Source organism: Atractosteus spatula, chromosome 7 (assembly GCF_055471065.1).
Source record: "Atractosteus spatula isolate fAtrSpa1 chromosome 7, fAtrSpa1.hap1, whole genome shotgun sequence".
Lineage (NCBI taxonomy): Eukaryota > Metazoa > Chordata > Actinopteri > Semionotiformes > Lepisosteidae > Atractosteus > Atractosteus spatula.
The window spans coordinates 57376730-57389804 of NC_142712.1; the positions used below are offsets into that span (position 1 = coordinate 57376730).

The 13075-nt window shown below is 44.1% G+C and overlaps 1 protein-coding gene across 7 annotated transcripts in view; it reads left to right on the forward strand.

Moving 5' to 3' along the window:
• Window positions 1–13075, forward strand: part of LOC148831487 (A-kinase anchor protein 13-like) — a 119237-nt gene that overhangs the window by 75745 nt on the left and 30417 nt on the right. For 2 of the 7 annotated variants that reach the window (XM_088920421.1, XM_088920422.1), the window contains 8 exons: window positions 643–727; window positions 3646–3767; window positions 6197–6489; window positions 8843–8896; window positions 9534–9596; window positions 11146–11329; window positions 11533–11632; window positions 12203–12325. In XM_088920421.1, coding sequence (XP_088776547.1) covers window positions 643–727; window positions 3646–3767; window positions 6197–6489; window positions 8843–8896; window positions 9534–9596; window positions 11146–11329; window positions 11533–11632; window positions 12203–12325 — 1024 coding nt within the window. The remainder of the gene's footprint in view (window positions 1–642; window positions 728–3645; window positions 3768–6196; window positions 6490–8842; window positions 8897–9533; window positions 9597–11145; window positions 11330–11532; window positions 11633–12202; window positions 12326–13075) is intronic. The other 5 variants (XM_088920425.1, XM_088920423.1, XM_088920424.1 and 2 more) reach the window with 5 other exon arrangements.

The following is a 13075-nucleotide window of genomic DNA, read 5'->3' on the forward strand; positions in this document are numbered from 1 at the left end:
GCTGTCCGAAATACATGGATTCTGGGTCTTTTTTTACATATGCGTGACTGCTTTCTGTAGCTCGGTGGGCACAAGAGAACAAACCTACTTTATTCTTCCAGCAGATCTTAATTCTCTACAATAGAGCTACAAGTTATTCCAGTAATTTAATACTTCAGTAAATTACCCTTTTTTTAGTCAATTCCAAAAATGCACTGCCTGAATGATCACACACAGATGTCTTTGTTGTATATGTGTATATGAATATGCATTGCATGTATGTGCGTATATGAATGTGTGTAAATACTGTACTGTATATATATACACTTTTTGTAGAAATTTATTGAGAGATGTTCTATAGGTATGTATATTAGACATTCAGAATGACCTTTGCTAGATAGCAAATAAACAACATTAGTTGACAACATTAGTACAGGCCATGAAACGTGGCTTCAGTTAAGGGACTGCAAGCTCAGGCCTTGGAGCTTGGAGCAGCACGCCCTTCAGTCCGAAGTTTCGGCTGTCTGCAGCGTGGCTTGTTGTGTAAAATGTCTAACCTCGAGACGGTCATCAGTGTGCGCCCTTACAGAAGTCTTCAAGGGGAGGTGTAGAGGCAGAAGTAGGCGCCTGTCGGTTCTAATCTGTTCCTCTTTCCCCTCTCAGATTCATCGAGACGAGGAGAAACTCTGCTCTGGCCCTTGCACCGACCCTGGTCTGCTGGACCACAAACAGAGTCCCCAATCAACAGGTAAGAGAAGGAGCAGTCCATTTCTTACAAATAAGACACTGGCCAAGAAAATGACATTGAATTTCAGGTTAAAATATGTATTAAATAGGTTGGAGTGTGCGTCTTGAACATGGCATTATTCTTTACTGTCTGTGCTTTCTGTACTTCCTCATCTGCCTTAGCCTGTGTCTAATGCAATGTGTCTAATCGGGAGAGATTTCTGTGCGTGAAACCTCAAATCTGAGTCTTTCTGAAGAACTCCCTTCTCGAGCAGGTTCGGCTTTTATTGAAAATGAAAATTTGATTGCAGGTGGTTGTCTATAAATTGCTTAAGGACAAACCAGGCAACCACCTGATAAAATAATTACATATAATAATTACATATGTCTTGCATAACCTTTATTTTGACTCAGAGATGTAAACATCTTTTAGCACTCAACATATCCATTAAATATTCAAACCTAATGGAAAAGACAACATCTAAGAAGGCAATCAAAACAGCAAAATGAAACAAACACACTAGCCAGATAAATACACAGTAGGCAAATGGGTTTTCAGACTGTCTCACACATTGTTTTTATATGTTTTCTTCCTTTGTGTTAAAAGGGAATGGGACATAGAGGAGAAATAGTGTTAAAGAGCATTTCTAAAAGAAAACTCTGTAGAGCTGCACAAAAGCTTGCTATTCTCCTCAATAATGAAGATAGTCCATTGAGAAAACTACCATTAGCTGCTGTATTCTGCTCACTAAGCAAGGAGGTTAATTTACAAACCGTGTTTCCGATTTGTGAGAAGAGAAAACGGAGGTTGAAACAAAGGGGACTTTTGTGAGACAGGAGACCTGCAGCAGCTCTGTCCCGAGAACATGGGTGAGCGCTTGCCAAAACAGAACTACATTGTGCCAGAGTTCAAAAATGGAAACCGGGAGACAACTGCCGCCAAGTTCCTCGACGAGGAGGACGGCGCTGCTGTGTGCGTGTGCAAAGTGAAGAGAGCGCTCTCTCCTCCTGCCGCAGCCGAGACGAGAAGGTCCACAGAGCCTGGCCAGACCTGCCCCCCTGAGAGTATACACCCTGCTTCGAAAACATGTTTTTCTATCCTGATCTTTCTCAAACGTCTCAAATTAGATGTGCTTTTTAAAACACAATTTGGAATTCCTGCTGGTTTTCCACTTGTTTCTGCCATATTTGGTGTATGCCGATGTCCTCAGAGCACTGAGGCAGCTCTGTACTGCACAGGGACAAGGAGAGCTGCTCATACTCTGTACAGGAGAGCTGCACTGAGCAGAAGGGAGTGCGCTGTTCCTCCCTGAAACTGACATCACAGCTTGCTTGCGGGCACCGGCAGGTCCTGGGAGTGGCCCTCACCTCATGGAAACCCTGACTGATGCACTCGGCCCACCCTAAAGATGGGCTGACCCATGTTCCTGGTGCAGTCTTACCAGGGAAGCATCTGCTCTTTTCCCAAACCTCTGGGCAATGAAAGGCAGTGCTCGAGTCCCGGTGATGATGGCAGTGATCCTTGTCTGAACAGTCCTTAATGGCGATGCGAGTGTGAACAGCCTCTGGCAGTGCAAAGCTGGGGTTTTCACAGCGATGGAGGGCCATGCAGCTGTGTGTTTGGGGACAACTGTTAAACCTCACACTGCCTTGTCACTTTTCCTGCTTGGCTGTTAGTGAGCGAAGCCTGAGAGAAGCCGAGTGTTCACATGGCTTTCTCATGGTGCCTTGCTAATTAAATTATATCAGCGGGGTCTCTTGCTCAATTCTGTGAGCAATCGTCATGCTCCTGACAGGCCTATTGTCTGTATAACAGTATAACAGTGTAAAGACGGAATCGGCTGGTCTTAATACAGCTGTAATATGCCAGTAGTGGAATTTATTAAGACATGGATGTGACTATAACTAAACTTGAAAGGTGGTGTAATGTAGGGTTTAAAAATAATGTGAACAAAAGATAAAATAAGAAAAAAAACTAAAAAATGTTACTGTTATTTTTTACCTTAACACACCATGAAACAACAGCTGTCGATTTACATATCATGCAATTCATGTGGTGTCCAGTCTAGACAGTTTTATTATTTTAGCTTTCTGAACAGGAAACTTCATTGGGACAAGCTCATCTTTCTTCCCAAAATGTTTTTTTCTACCCTTTTGTGTATTTTTATCAAGTGGCCAATCTCTTTTGTGTTCTAAATGCTTTGATAGGGATATAAAATAAGTTTGGGGGTGTCAGGGATTTTCCACAAAGAGAGTTGTTTGATTGGAAGATCTGCGAGTCTGTTATCACTGCCTGTCTGACAGCTGTGTCATCCATTGTTCCCATGAGTGTGTCCAAGGACACATGGTGATCTTGTCCCAGATATCTCCAGATGTTCTTGTTGGGATTGAGTAATGCTGCCAATATATTCCATAAGGATGGAAAAAGCTTTTTAAGAAGAAAATAAGTATCTTCCCTTTTAAGATAAAAGTTGCCACTATTAATGGAGCTCTGTATTCAGTCCTAATTTCTTTTAGCAATCCTGAAAAGTGGAAAATGGACCTGAATCTGTATCTTTTATTCCCAGCTGTGTTGATTGTTTTGACATTTTTCAGTAGAGCTATTGTGGTGACCAGCCTGCCCAAGTTGTGCTAGCTTTTTAGAAAGTACAAAACTAAAGGTAAATATTTTAAATAGGAGCCCTGATAGTTCAAGAGAGCTAGATTTGTTAGTTTTGGTTTTATAATGTTGCAGGTGGCGTGAAGTAGTTGCACTGAATTGGGGGGTGATTTCAGCTCTCACCAGTGCAGATTACTGACCAAGCGCCTTCATAAGGACTACTGTGCTCCTTGTATTACACCAAGGAGAGCTGGATATTTTTTTTTGAAGAAGGTACTTGGGTATCGTGTTTATACAGTAATTTACTTTGGTGTGTCACCTCTCCCCTCTCTTTGTTCCAGAATCTCCTCAGTCTCCTGAAGACCGTGCCGTGTCCCCAGCAAGGCAGGAATCAGGAAGTGATGCCGATGGGTTTTCCGGCCCTGACCCTTGTGATGACAATGTGGACAATGTGTTTGGGAAGGTGAGGTTGTGGAACAAGCTGTAAAACCACTTTAAGAGGTGTGGTGGGGGTGTAGTTGGATAACTTCACTCCTACCGAGCTGCAGTGACGCTGCGTCTTTCCATTCCCTAGATGATGATCTCCAATTTATTTGTCCTCCTGTGAGATCTCTAATCACGGAATATGACTGTACTACCACAGCATTTGTATTTAATTATCTCGAAAGCGTCTGTCCACAAAAAGTCTCTGCCTCGTTTGGCAAAATCCTATATTTTTCTACATGCTTCTCAAGAAAATAGAAGATCGTATCAAAACAAAGATATTGCCTGTGCCTTAAAAGATCTGTTACCCTCATTAAGTGATTGATAAGTTTGTTATAAGGCCGTACCTCTCTTCCTGAAGAACAGTGCTGGTATATGAAGTGGAAGGCAGTATCTGTCATTTCCAGGCTCCCTGAGGTCTTTGCCAGGAGCTGCTCATACATTAAAGCAACATTTGTGGCGGGAGGGGGCTGTGCTGAACCCTTTCCCATTGCTGAGCCGATGTCTTGTGACGTCAATGGGCTCTCTGAAGGGATTCTAGGCACACGGCAAAACAATGACCTCACCCCCCCCATCACCACTCCCTCCCCTCCCCCTTGCCTTAATGGAAGTCAGTTCTGGTGCACATGAATAGAAGGCTTTCATCATACTCCTTAACAAAACCCTCTGTGTCTCTGTAGTGACTTAGTCGCTCTCTGAAACTACAGCTGCACTGGACAGGAAAACGTCCTTTTGACTACAGCTTTTCTGTCCAAGTCTGAAGAGAAATCCTGCACAGTGGGTTTATATGCAGTAATATTTTTATTCCTCAGGTGTTTGTTTATTTGAATAGGCTCTTTGAGGCTCTAATTTGTTTATGGCAGTCAAGCCAATACCTCATTCAAGTCTTCTGAAGTATTATTACGTGAAGAAATATTCTACCCTTTCTGTGGTGGCTTTCCTTTATTTTTAGACTTGAAGTCACTAACACTTTTAAAAGACATCTGAATTGTAAATATTGAAGATAAAAAGGTTTGGAAAAAATTAAGCTATATATTTTCAAGTATCTAAGGTAAAGGACAAATGAAGGCTTGATTGCACCAGTAAACGTTTTTGATTTGAAAGAACAGAAATTTCCAATAAGTTGTGATAGACCAAGGTCTATAGTGCTTTGCGGTTTTGCTGGAAATATTAGCCACAGTTCCTAATGCTCCGTTAGGAGGAGCTAACTTTTGCTGTCAACTATTTGTTTTTTTTTAATGACCTCATGCTGAGTCATGTGTTCTGGAAGCTGTTTTCCATGGCGCAAGCCTTGTAAAGTGTAGCATGATTATTATCTTGAAGCCACTGCATTCGTTATTTACCGCTTGGGATTGGCACAAGTTCATTAAATGAAAGCTGATAATATATTTTAATAGAAATGATCTAGTCTTGCTGCCATCTACAATTTCACAAAGGCTGCATTTCTACAAGTTATGTAACATTATTGGGCTGGAAAGCTTATTTCAGCTTGTCTTGCAGGAACAGCCTTCAAGCCTCAGTGAAAGCTGCACATGATTAAAATGAAGTATGATCTGAGGGGCGGAGAGAGGAGAGAGAACAGTACCTGATGACCAGGGGAATGCTGTCTGTTTCGTGTTATTACATACAACATTTTCTGGTACAAAGAATTCCTGGTTAGACACATATTCAGTGTACTCCTGAGGACTATTATCATTTTTCTGACAATTTTTTTTTATCACATAAGGTACAAGAATGACGGGTCATTTGGCGTATTTTTAGAAAGTATTTTGGAGGATGTTTGCCTGTTATGCCTGTTATGTAGGGGGCAGCAACATCCTGTTGCTGTTACCGTAACATTAGTTTTTTGCGGGACAGGGTTGTTAGTCTTGTGCCCAACCTCCAACATGGAGGACCTGGCGCCCGACGTGGGACACGAACCAGCGACCCTGAGATTGAGTCTCATGCTCCCCCAACAGAGCTAGCTGGGGCCGAAGAGTATTTGGAATCGGCTGCAATCATTTTTTAACCTCAAATCCCCCCCCCACCGTCATGTGATGCGATACAGACACTGCAGGAGGGGCGGAGCAGGTCAGGAATGCTGCACCTTCCACTGGAGACACTGCAGGCCGGCCTGCCCGGGGGGCACTGTTGCTCAGGGAGCTGCCTTCACTGCCAGTTCTCAGGCCGTTGAGCGGAGGTGCAGTCTGGGCTGACTCCCCGTGTAGCGCAGCCTGAAACCGGCAGAGCCTGGACTGGAGCCCGTCGGGAGCCCCTCTGACCGAGCGTTTCCCCCCCGTCGGTTCTACCGGCTCTGGACCTTGGGGTGGCCTCGTTCCTCGTGGCAGCGGTTCAATATTCGAGATGGCCCTCCGGCGTTGTTTCCGCATTCCTAACGTGGTGACGGTTGTTTGTGTGTTTCCCCCGCAGGGGGACGAGGCCTTGACGGGCGACAGCACCAGCGAGGTGTCCTGCTCCTCCACGGACGGGCCGCCCACCTCCACCCCGGAGCGGGGCCCGGAGGCCAGGAGCTGGAGCGCGGAGGAGGGGCAGCGCGCGGCCGGCGGCTGCGAGGCGGAGGAGGAGGAGAAGGACCGGCTCACCGAGGTGCCCGTGCGCTCGGCCCTCCTTCGCTCTTCCATCCGCTCCCTCTCCCCCTTCCGCCGCCACAGCTGGGGGCCCGGCAAGAACCTGGGGCCGGAGGCCGAGATGAGCCAGCGCAGGTGGGCCCCGCGCGGCCGCGTGCTTGCCCGCCGCCTCGTCTCTTCCCCTTCCTCTTGGCCCAGACAGCCCTTCCAGGAGCCGCTGCGCGCCCGGAACTTCCTGGCCTTTTCATTTGGCCGCGTAGCCGACGTGACTTGGGATTGAAGCAGGGGATTAAAGAGCTCCTGATGTTTTTGGCTGATGTCACAAGATAAGGAAAAGTGCATTTTGCACTGCAGGTGTGATGGGTGATTTACTGGCCTGATGAGGAATGTTGCTTTAGTAGTTTCCCACATACCAAATGCATAAACAATAAAGGCAGATTCCCCCCCACTCCCTTGTAATTTTTAGATATTTTGTAATGAATATTCCCTAAACCTATCCTTTGGTCTGCCCTTGTTTTCTTGAACAAAGAGAAACGCTGGAGCCTTGAGTGTTCAGCACACGGAGGCAGGAACATGCTCCTGTAGTCGCCCAGCTCAGGTCTTATTAAAGCCAGGCATGTGCCTGTGGGAACGCTGTTCTCACTGAGCCTTGCATGGGAGGCCCTAGGGCCCCGTGTGTGATGTGGTTTTCCTAATCAGTCTATTAGGGAAGGTTGAACTCTAGGCCAGATAGTGCAGATTCACAGTCGATTCATTCCATTTCTTAATTAGCGGTGCAATTTAGGATTGTTTATTTAGTATCTGCCAGCATGGTCCTTTTTTCTTTTTGTAATTTAATTTAATTAGAAAACCTCTTCACCATGAAGACCACCAGTAGTCTGGCGAATAAAAAATTTAAGGTCGTATTACCATTGCTCTTACACTATCTCTATGTCCACCACTGAAAGAGAATTTGATTTGATTTTTAACAGCATTTAAGACATTGCATCAGTATATTACTGTCTGCTGTATATTCACTGTTGTTGGGAAAATGCTTCTAGAGTTATGGATATCTTAATACAAAGAGTTAAAAGCTTTGTACAGTACATGTGACAAAGTGGCCTGTATTCCCTGATGTTTTAGCACTGAGTATGGGAACTTCACCCTGCTTGGGAAAGCACTTATTTATGAAAAACTGCCTTTTCTGGTCTTTGTTTTAGGCATGTGACTGACTGAATCCCAATACATTATGATCACCCACACATTGCATTTTCTTTGGGCTCTCGTTTTTGTGGATCCTATTTATTTCAGCTCAAAAATGTAACACAAGAGTGACAACAGTTCTCATTTTTAGGACTCTGCTGAATACTTGAATACAGCAGGCTACATACTATAATTTCATAGGAGCTGTAATGACTTTGATAGCTTAAAAGTTACCCAGATCTCCAGCAAAGGTTCTTCACTCTTCTTTTACTCTTCAAATTGTTGCCCAGTTACTAACAGCAGAGGAACCTCGGTGGTGTTTGAGGAACTGGTAAAGAGGCCGAGTGGGAAGTTGAACTCCCGTTCCCCATTGTACTCCATGAGAAGCAGCTCTCCTTGGCTGTTTGCTGTTAATCATGCCTCTGCACCCAGCTGTTAGGTCCCACTGAGTGCTGAGGAAACAGAGGGGGCAGTTTCAGAGATGTGAATCCATCTACAGTCCTGGTAGTTCTCAAAAGTCAAGTTCCTTTTTTTTGGAATCTCTGTTTGGTGGGAGAAAAAAAACAATTGCACTCCCCCTCTTAATCAGTCATCTGATCTTGACTTTTCATTTAATACCTTTTGTTCCCATTTTAATTTCATTTCCTTGCCTTTTTGTAAAATGGTGCAGTGCATCTTCAAGGAGTGTGTAGGTTAGATGAAGTGTCTGTATTCTCTATACAGTATGTTTTCTACATGTCTCAGGCAGCTGTGATGAGGAGATGGGAAGGTGACATGTTTAATACTACATTTTCCTATAATTAGTAAGGAAACTTCATACTTGCTGGAATGACAGGAAACACAAAAAGAAACAATGTGCACTTGTTAGCAGTGACACAAGTAAATGTTTGTTGGAGAAGCCTTTTCTGCGGCTTGACTGAAATAGTTCATGTAGTGGCTGTAAGGTTTTAGAGACAAATCCTTCTCAATTTTAAGGAGCAAGAATAGGAAAGTTCAATGACCATTTGTTTTGACGTTTTCTTGCATTGGGGAAAAGTAGGTTTGGAGAATTGGAAAAGACACTGCAGTTGTTCATAAAGCCCAGAAAATGATTGTATTTATATTTGCTTATCAAACACCCTTATGGGGGTGGCTCAGCTTGTTTATAGATTTTTATATATGTAATATTTACATTCTGTTTAGTATTTATGTCCTTCGGGTTATATAGAACACCTGTTTTTTCTAACATCTTGCAGGTATGCTGCACCCTTTTGACATTTGCACTTCTAATTCCTTCATCTGATCATTCTTCATCATTCATTTTCAGTTCATTAAGAAGTCTGGGGGATGTTGTTAAGAAGCCTCCAATTCATAGAAGAAGGTATTGCCACGATATTTTCACTTTCTTATTCTTATGAACAAAACTATTCTTTTGTTGCATAAACTGCAGAAAGATGGTAACAAAGTTCACATACTCATTTACACCTTCCTAAAAGCCCACAGTGTTGCAAAATACACTTCAACCATCAGATGTGCCCAGCAGCAGATGTGCTCACAATTTGCCGTAGGAAGTAAAATTCTAAATTTGCTTCATGAGATCCCAAGAAGTGAGGAAGTTGTTACTTGAAAGCTGTGTTAAAAACCTTTCAGTTAAAAAAAGCTTGTGGCTCTACTCTGCAAGAAGAGATGGAGGTTGCGCAGCACTTTTACTGGAGTAAGTTAGCAGTGCTGCTGTACCTGCAGATGTGCAGCAAGGTGGGGTGACAGTCATGGAACCAGCCCATTTTGAAAACATCACAGCTTCCCGACAGGGTGAAAACCTTCTAAACTATTTGAAAAGACTTGGCACCTGGGCCTTTCCTGGCTTAGGGCTAGGCCATTAATCACAAAGGAGAAAAACTCAGTGATGTTCCATCCCTTTCTCATTGGAATCATTCCACTAGTTTTCCTCATCCCATTAACTCCATCCTTTCCTGTGTTGCTTCTCCTGATCCACCCCTGTCCGCTTGCCCCGCCAGTATGAGCTGGTGTCCCTCGGACGTCCCTCTCAGTCCTGCCGTGGATGAGATTAGTAACAGAAGGTAGGGTGTGTGACGGCGCCCTCCTCCAAAACAGACGGGCGAAGTGCACGGCTGAGCGCTGTGGCGGACAGGAAAGCTTTGGCATGGCCAGAACGTTGCATGGCTTCTGAGTGCTCTGTCTGTGCTCCTCCCCTGTCTCCGCACCTCGCCCGGCTGCGCTGGCCTGGTAGACCTCAGAGAAGCAGAAACGCAGTGAGCACACACTTCCTGCTCATCAGACCATGGTTGTGCCTGCGTATTCTCTTTGCTCTGGTAAAAGTAATGAGACTTTGGATCTGTGGCTTTCTGGTTTTGAAGAAGCTGGTAGGAAGCCGTTAGACATTTTCAAAGGAATCGTTGAATTCGTGAACATTTTGAAATGACTAATATACGCATCTGTGTTACTTATTCGGATGTGAGGTGAGTTATTTTTATGCTTTGACATTTAGTTTCCTCATTTCTTTTTGTTATCGTGGTTCAGCAGTTGAATACTTTCTTTTGCTAAAGTATTTTTCTGAATTAGGATGCGATATAGATATGCAGTGCGTTATCATTCTTTTTATGGACCTGTGTGAAGTTCCTTGTTGAACAAGTGATTCAGCAGAAAGATCTCTGTAACACAGTGGTAAACAATATTTTGAGTCTTACTGTAGTTTAGTCGATGTTTTTAGTTGGGCTCAGTGTCTCTGTGCCGATATCCAAAGACACCAATGTGCGAGTTCTGCTTGTGTCCTGTTTCTCTCCTGGGTTTGCCCCTGTCTTGTCCAGGTGTGCTGTGGGAATGGATGCTAGCTGACCATGCTTGAGTGGCTGTTTGTGCCTTTTTAAACATTTTTTCCTCTCTGCCAGCAAAATAATCCCCCCTCTCTACGCCTGTCTTCTTAACTGCTCAGATCTAGGGAAACCAACAAGACTGCATAGAAGTGTGACCCGTTTTTGTGTGTGACCAGTTGCAGGCATTTGTACAGTATATGTCCACAAAAGGTGCTTGTCATTAGCACATTGCTCTTTTCTGGGCAGAAATTAAGGAAAATCAAATGAGCAGGATAATGTCAGTTTCATTTTTTTTTCTTAAGTAACATTCCCATGAATCCGCCTTTGGTATTTCCCAAAACAAATCACGTCATCAGACCACTATCCAATAGGAGTCTGGTTTCCTAGAGATTTTGTTTGAACGAATGCTGTATGTTTTGTTTGCTTTATTTGGGTTATCCCCAATCACAGGAAAATACTTGCATGACCTTTGTGCTGTCACACTGTCATTTTTTTTGTGGCTCTGTATGGTGTTATAGCAAGAATGCTGCATGTGGAAAAGGTCCAGTTTTGGCTTGTCGGGCGCATGGGGGGGGGCAGTGCACTGGTTCTGTGGTTTTAACGTACACGTGGTATTTCCAGAACTGAAAAATTTCCCTCGATTTGTGTCTCGGAGCATGTTGTCTTTTTGCGAAATGCAAACTTTTCATCGTTTTTCGTGTTTGAAAGAGCTGCAACAGTTCCAGCCCTGCAGGGTCTCGGAAGCGTTCCGTCGCAGACCTGTGCGCTGACCCTGTTTTGTATTGTTGGTTGGTAGTTACAGTTTGGAGGGTCTGTCGGCTGACAGACAGCCCGGGAGGGAGTCTCCTCCGCAGGGCATCTCCCCCCGAGATGCCCGCCGGACTCCCCTCCCGGAGAACGAGGAAAGAGGGTCGCTGGTCTCCCTGACCGAGGAGGAGCAGGAGTCTGACCTGGGGGAGAACAGCAGCCTGGACAGCCAGGTAATCAGCATGGCCAGGCGTTAGTCTGACAGAACGTTTTTTACCATAATTTAGCCCTTTGAAATGATTGCATCTGTCGGTGCTACGTTAAATAGTTTATTGCTTTATTGCTGTTAATGACGACAATAACCATTTTGCAGTGGCTAATAGTACATTGTGCTATTGGGAAGCATGGTGATGTTTCATTTTTTCTTTTTAAACAGAAATCAGAAAGCCTTCGCCCTTTGGGACACAGCTACACATTGCCTCAACCTCTCACCAAATCAGTGTCTCTCCTGACTATCAGCCAAACTGGACTGGACAGTGAGTATCCTGGGGCAATGTTTACCTTTTCTTATTCTCCTTCACACGGGTGCCCTGGCCCTGGGGGTCTTTAGTTTGTCCTGTGTTCTCTTGTGGTGATGTGCAGATGAGCTGCAGAGTGAGATGAAGTGACTTGTCAATCACTGGTAGTTTTTGCAGCCAATTATTTTAAGACTTGTAATTCACATCTTCTCTTTGCACCAGCCGCCTGTGATGATTCTCTTATCTTGACTTTGTTACATGAATATTTTCGGTCTCTGTAATGACAGTTCTGTGGTGTGTTGTAGAAAGCAGGCTTCACTGTGAATGGAGGGGTTCACTGCTGGCTTTTTTACTTCCTCTGGAGGTTGGATCTCTTGGCTTCTCTTTTCTAATGGACTTTCTTATTCCCCTCGGGTGTTTTCATCAGGAGGTTTCGTCTCTAGAACTGAATGACATTTTCAAGCGTAAAGCACCTGAAAGGGGTATATGGACCTGTAGTTAGACGAGGGGTGGTGGCTGTCCATGTCCCTGTGCTGTTTTAATGAGTACATGCTTTGATTTCTTTGTGCCCTTTACCGGAAACCCCAGCGCTTGGACGGAGTCGGCCAAAGAGACGAATCTCCTTCTCCTTCAACATCTCTCCACTCCTCCCCAAATCTAAAACTGTCTTTTCTATTGGCTCTTCATCCAGTGATGAGGAGGAGTCGGACAGTAAGTACGCTCACCCATTGCCCTCATGGCCGCACCCCACCCCGTTCAGTGTTCTGCACCCCTGTTGCTAAAGGACGTGACCCTACCCTCGAAATAAACCAGCCCTAATTTCCCAGAGCTAATGTGCCTGACCACCCGTGCATCTCCCTCCTAGAGGTGTGAAGGGGGACTTGGTAACTCCTGTTGTGGGAGAAATTTGTTTGGCCAACAGCAGATCTCAACTGTTTTCCTTTCTTCAAAGCAAAAACCTCTTCCTTTTGCTGTTTATTGTATGATCCTCAAGATGATTTTTGTATCTTTACTGGTACAGAACTGACTGAATTCTCCTTTCTTTTGTGAGCTTTTTTCTTAAACTTTTTTTTTTACTGTTTTTATGCCTTTTCAAATCCAATTGAATTTTATTTATCAGAATGTGAAGAGAACTAATACAGTATTTTGTTCACAAGATAGTGGTAGTAAGCTTGGTTTCTATATCCTGATAGTCTGAAGTTTTTGGCCTATGATTCTTCAGAAACCTTTGGTGATACTAACAAACTTACATAAACTCTGTTTTATTAAGCTTTTATAAAGCGCATGCTCTGTTTATTGGATTGTTACGTTCTGTCATTCTTGACACTTGTTGTCCCCTTGATTGTCTTAATAATCTGGTCATTTTTGACTCATCCCTGTTCGTTGGTGCGTTACTGCTGCATGGTGTTTTTGTGGCTTGTTGTTCATGGTTTCTGTCAACAGGAAAGTACAAATAATTGC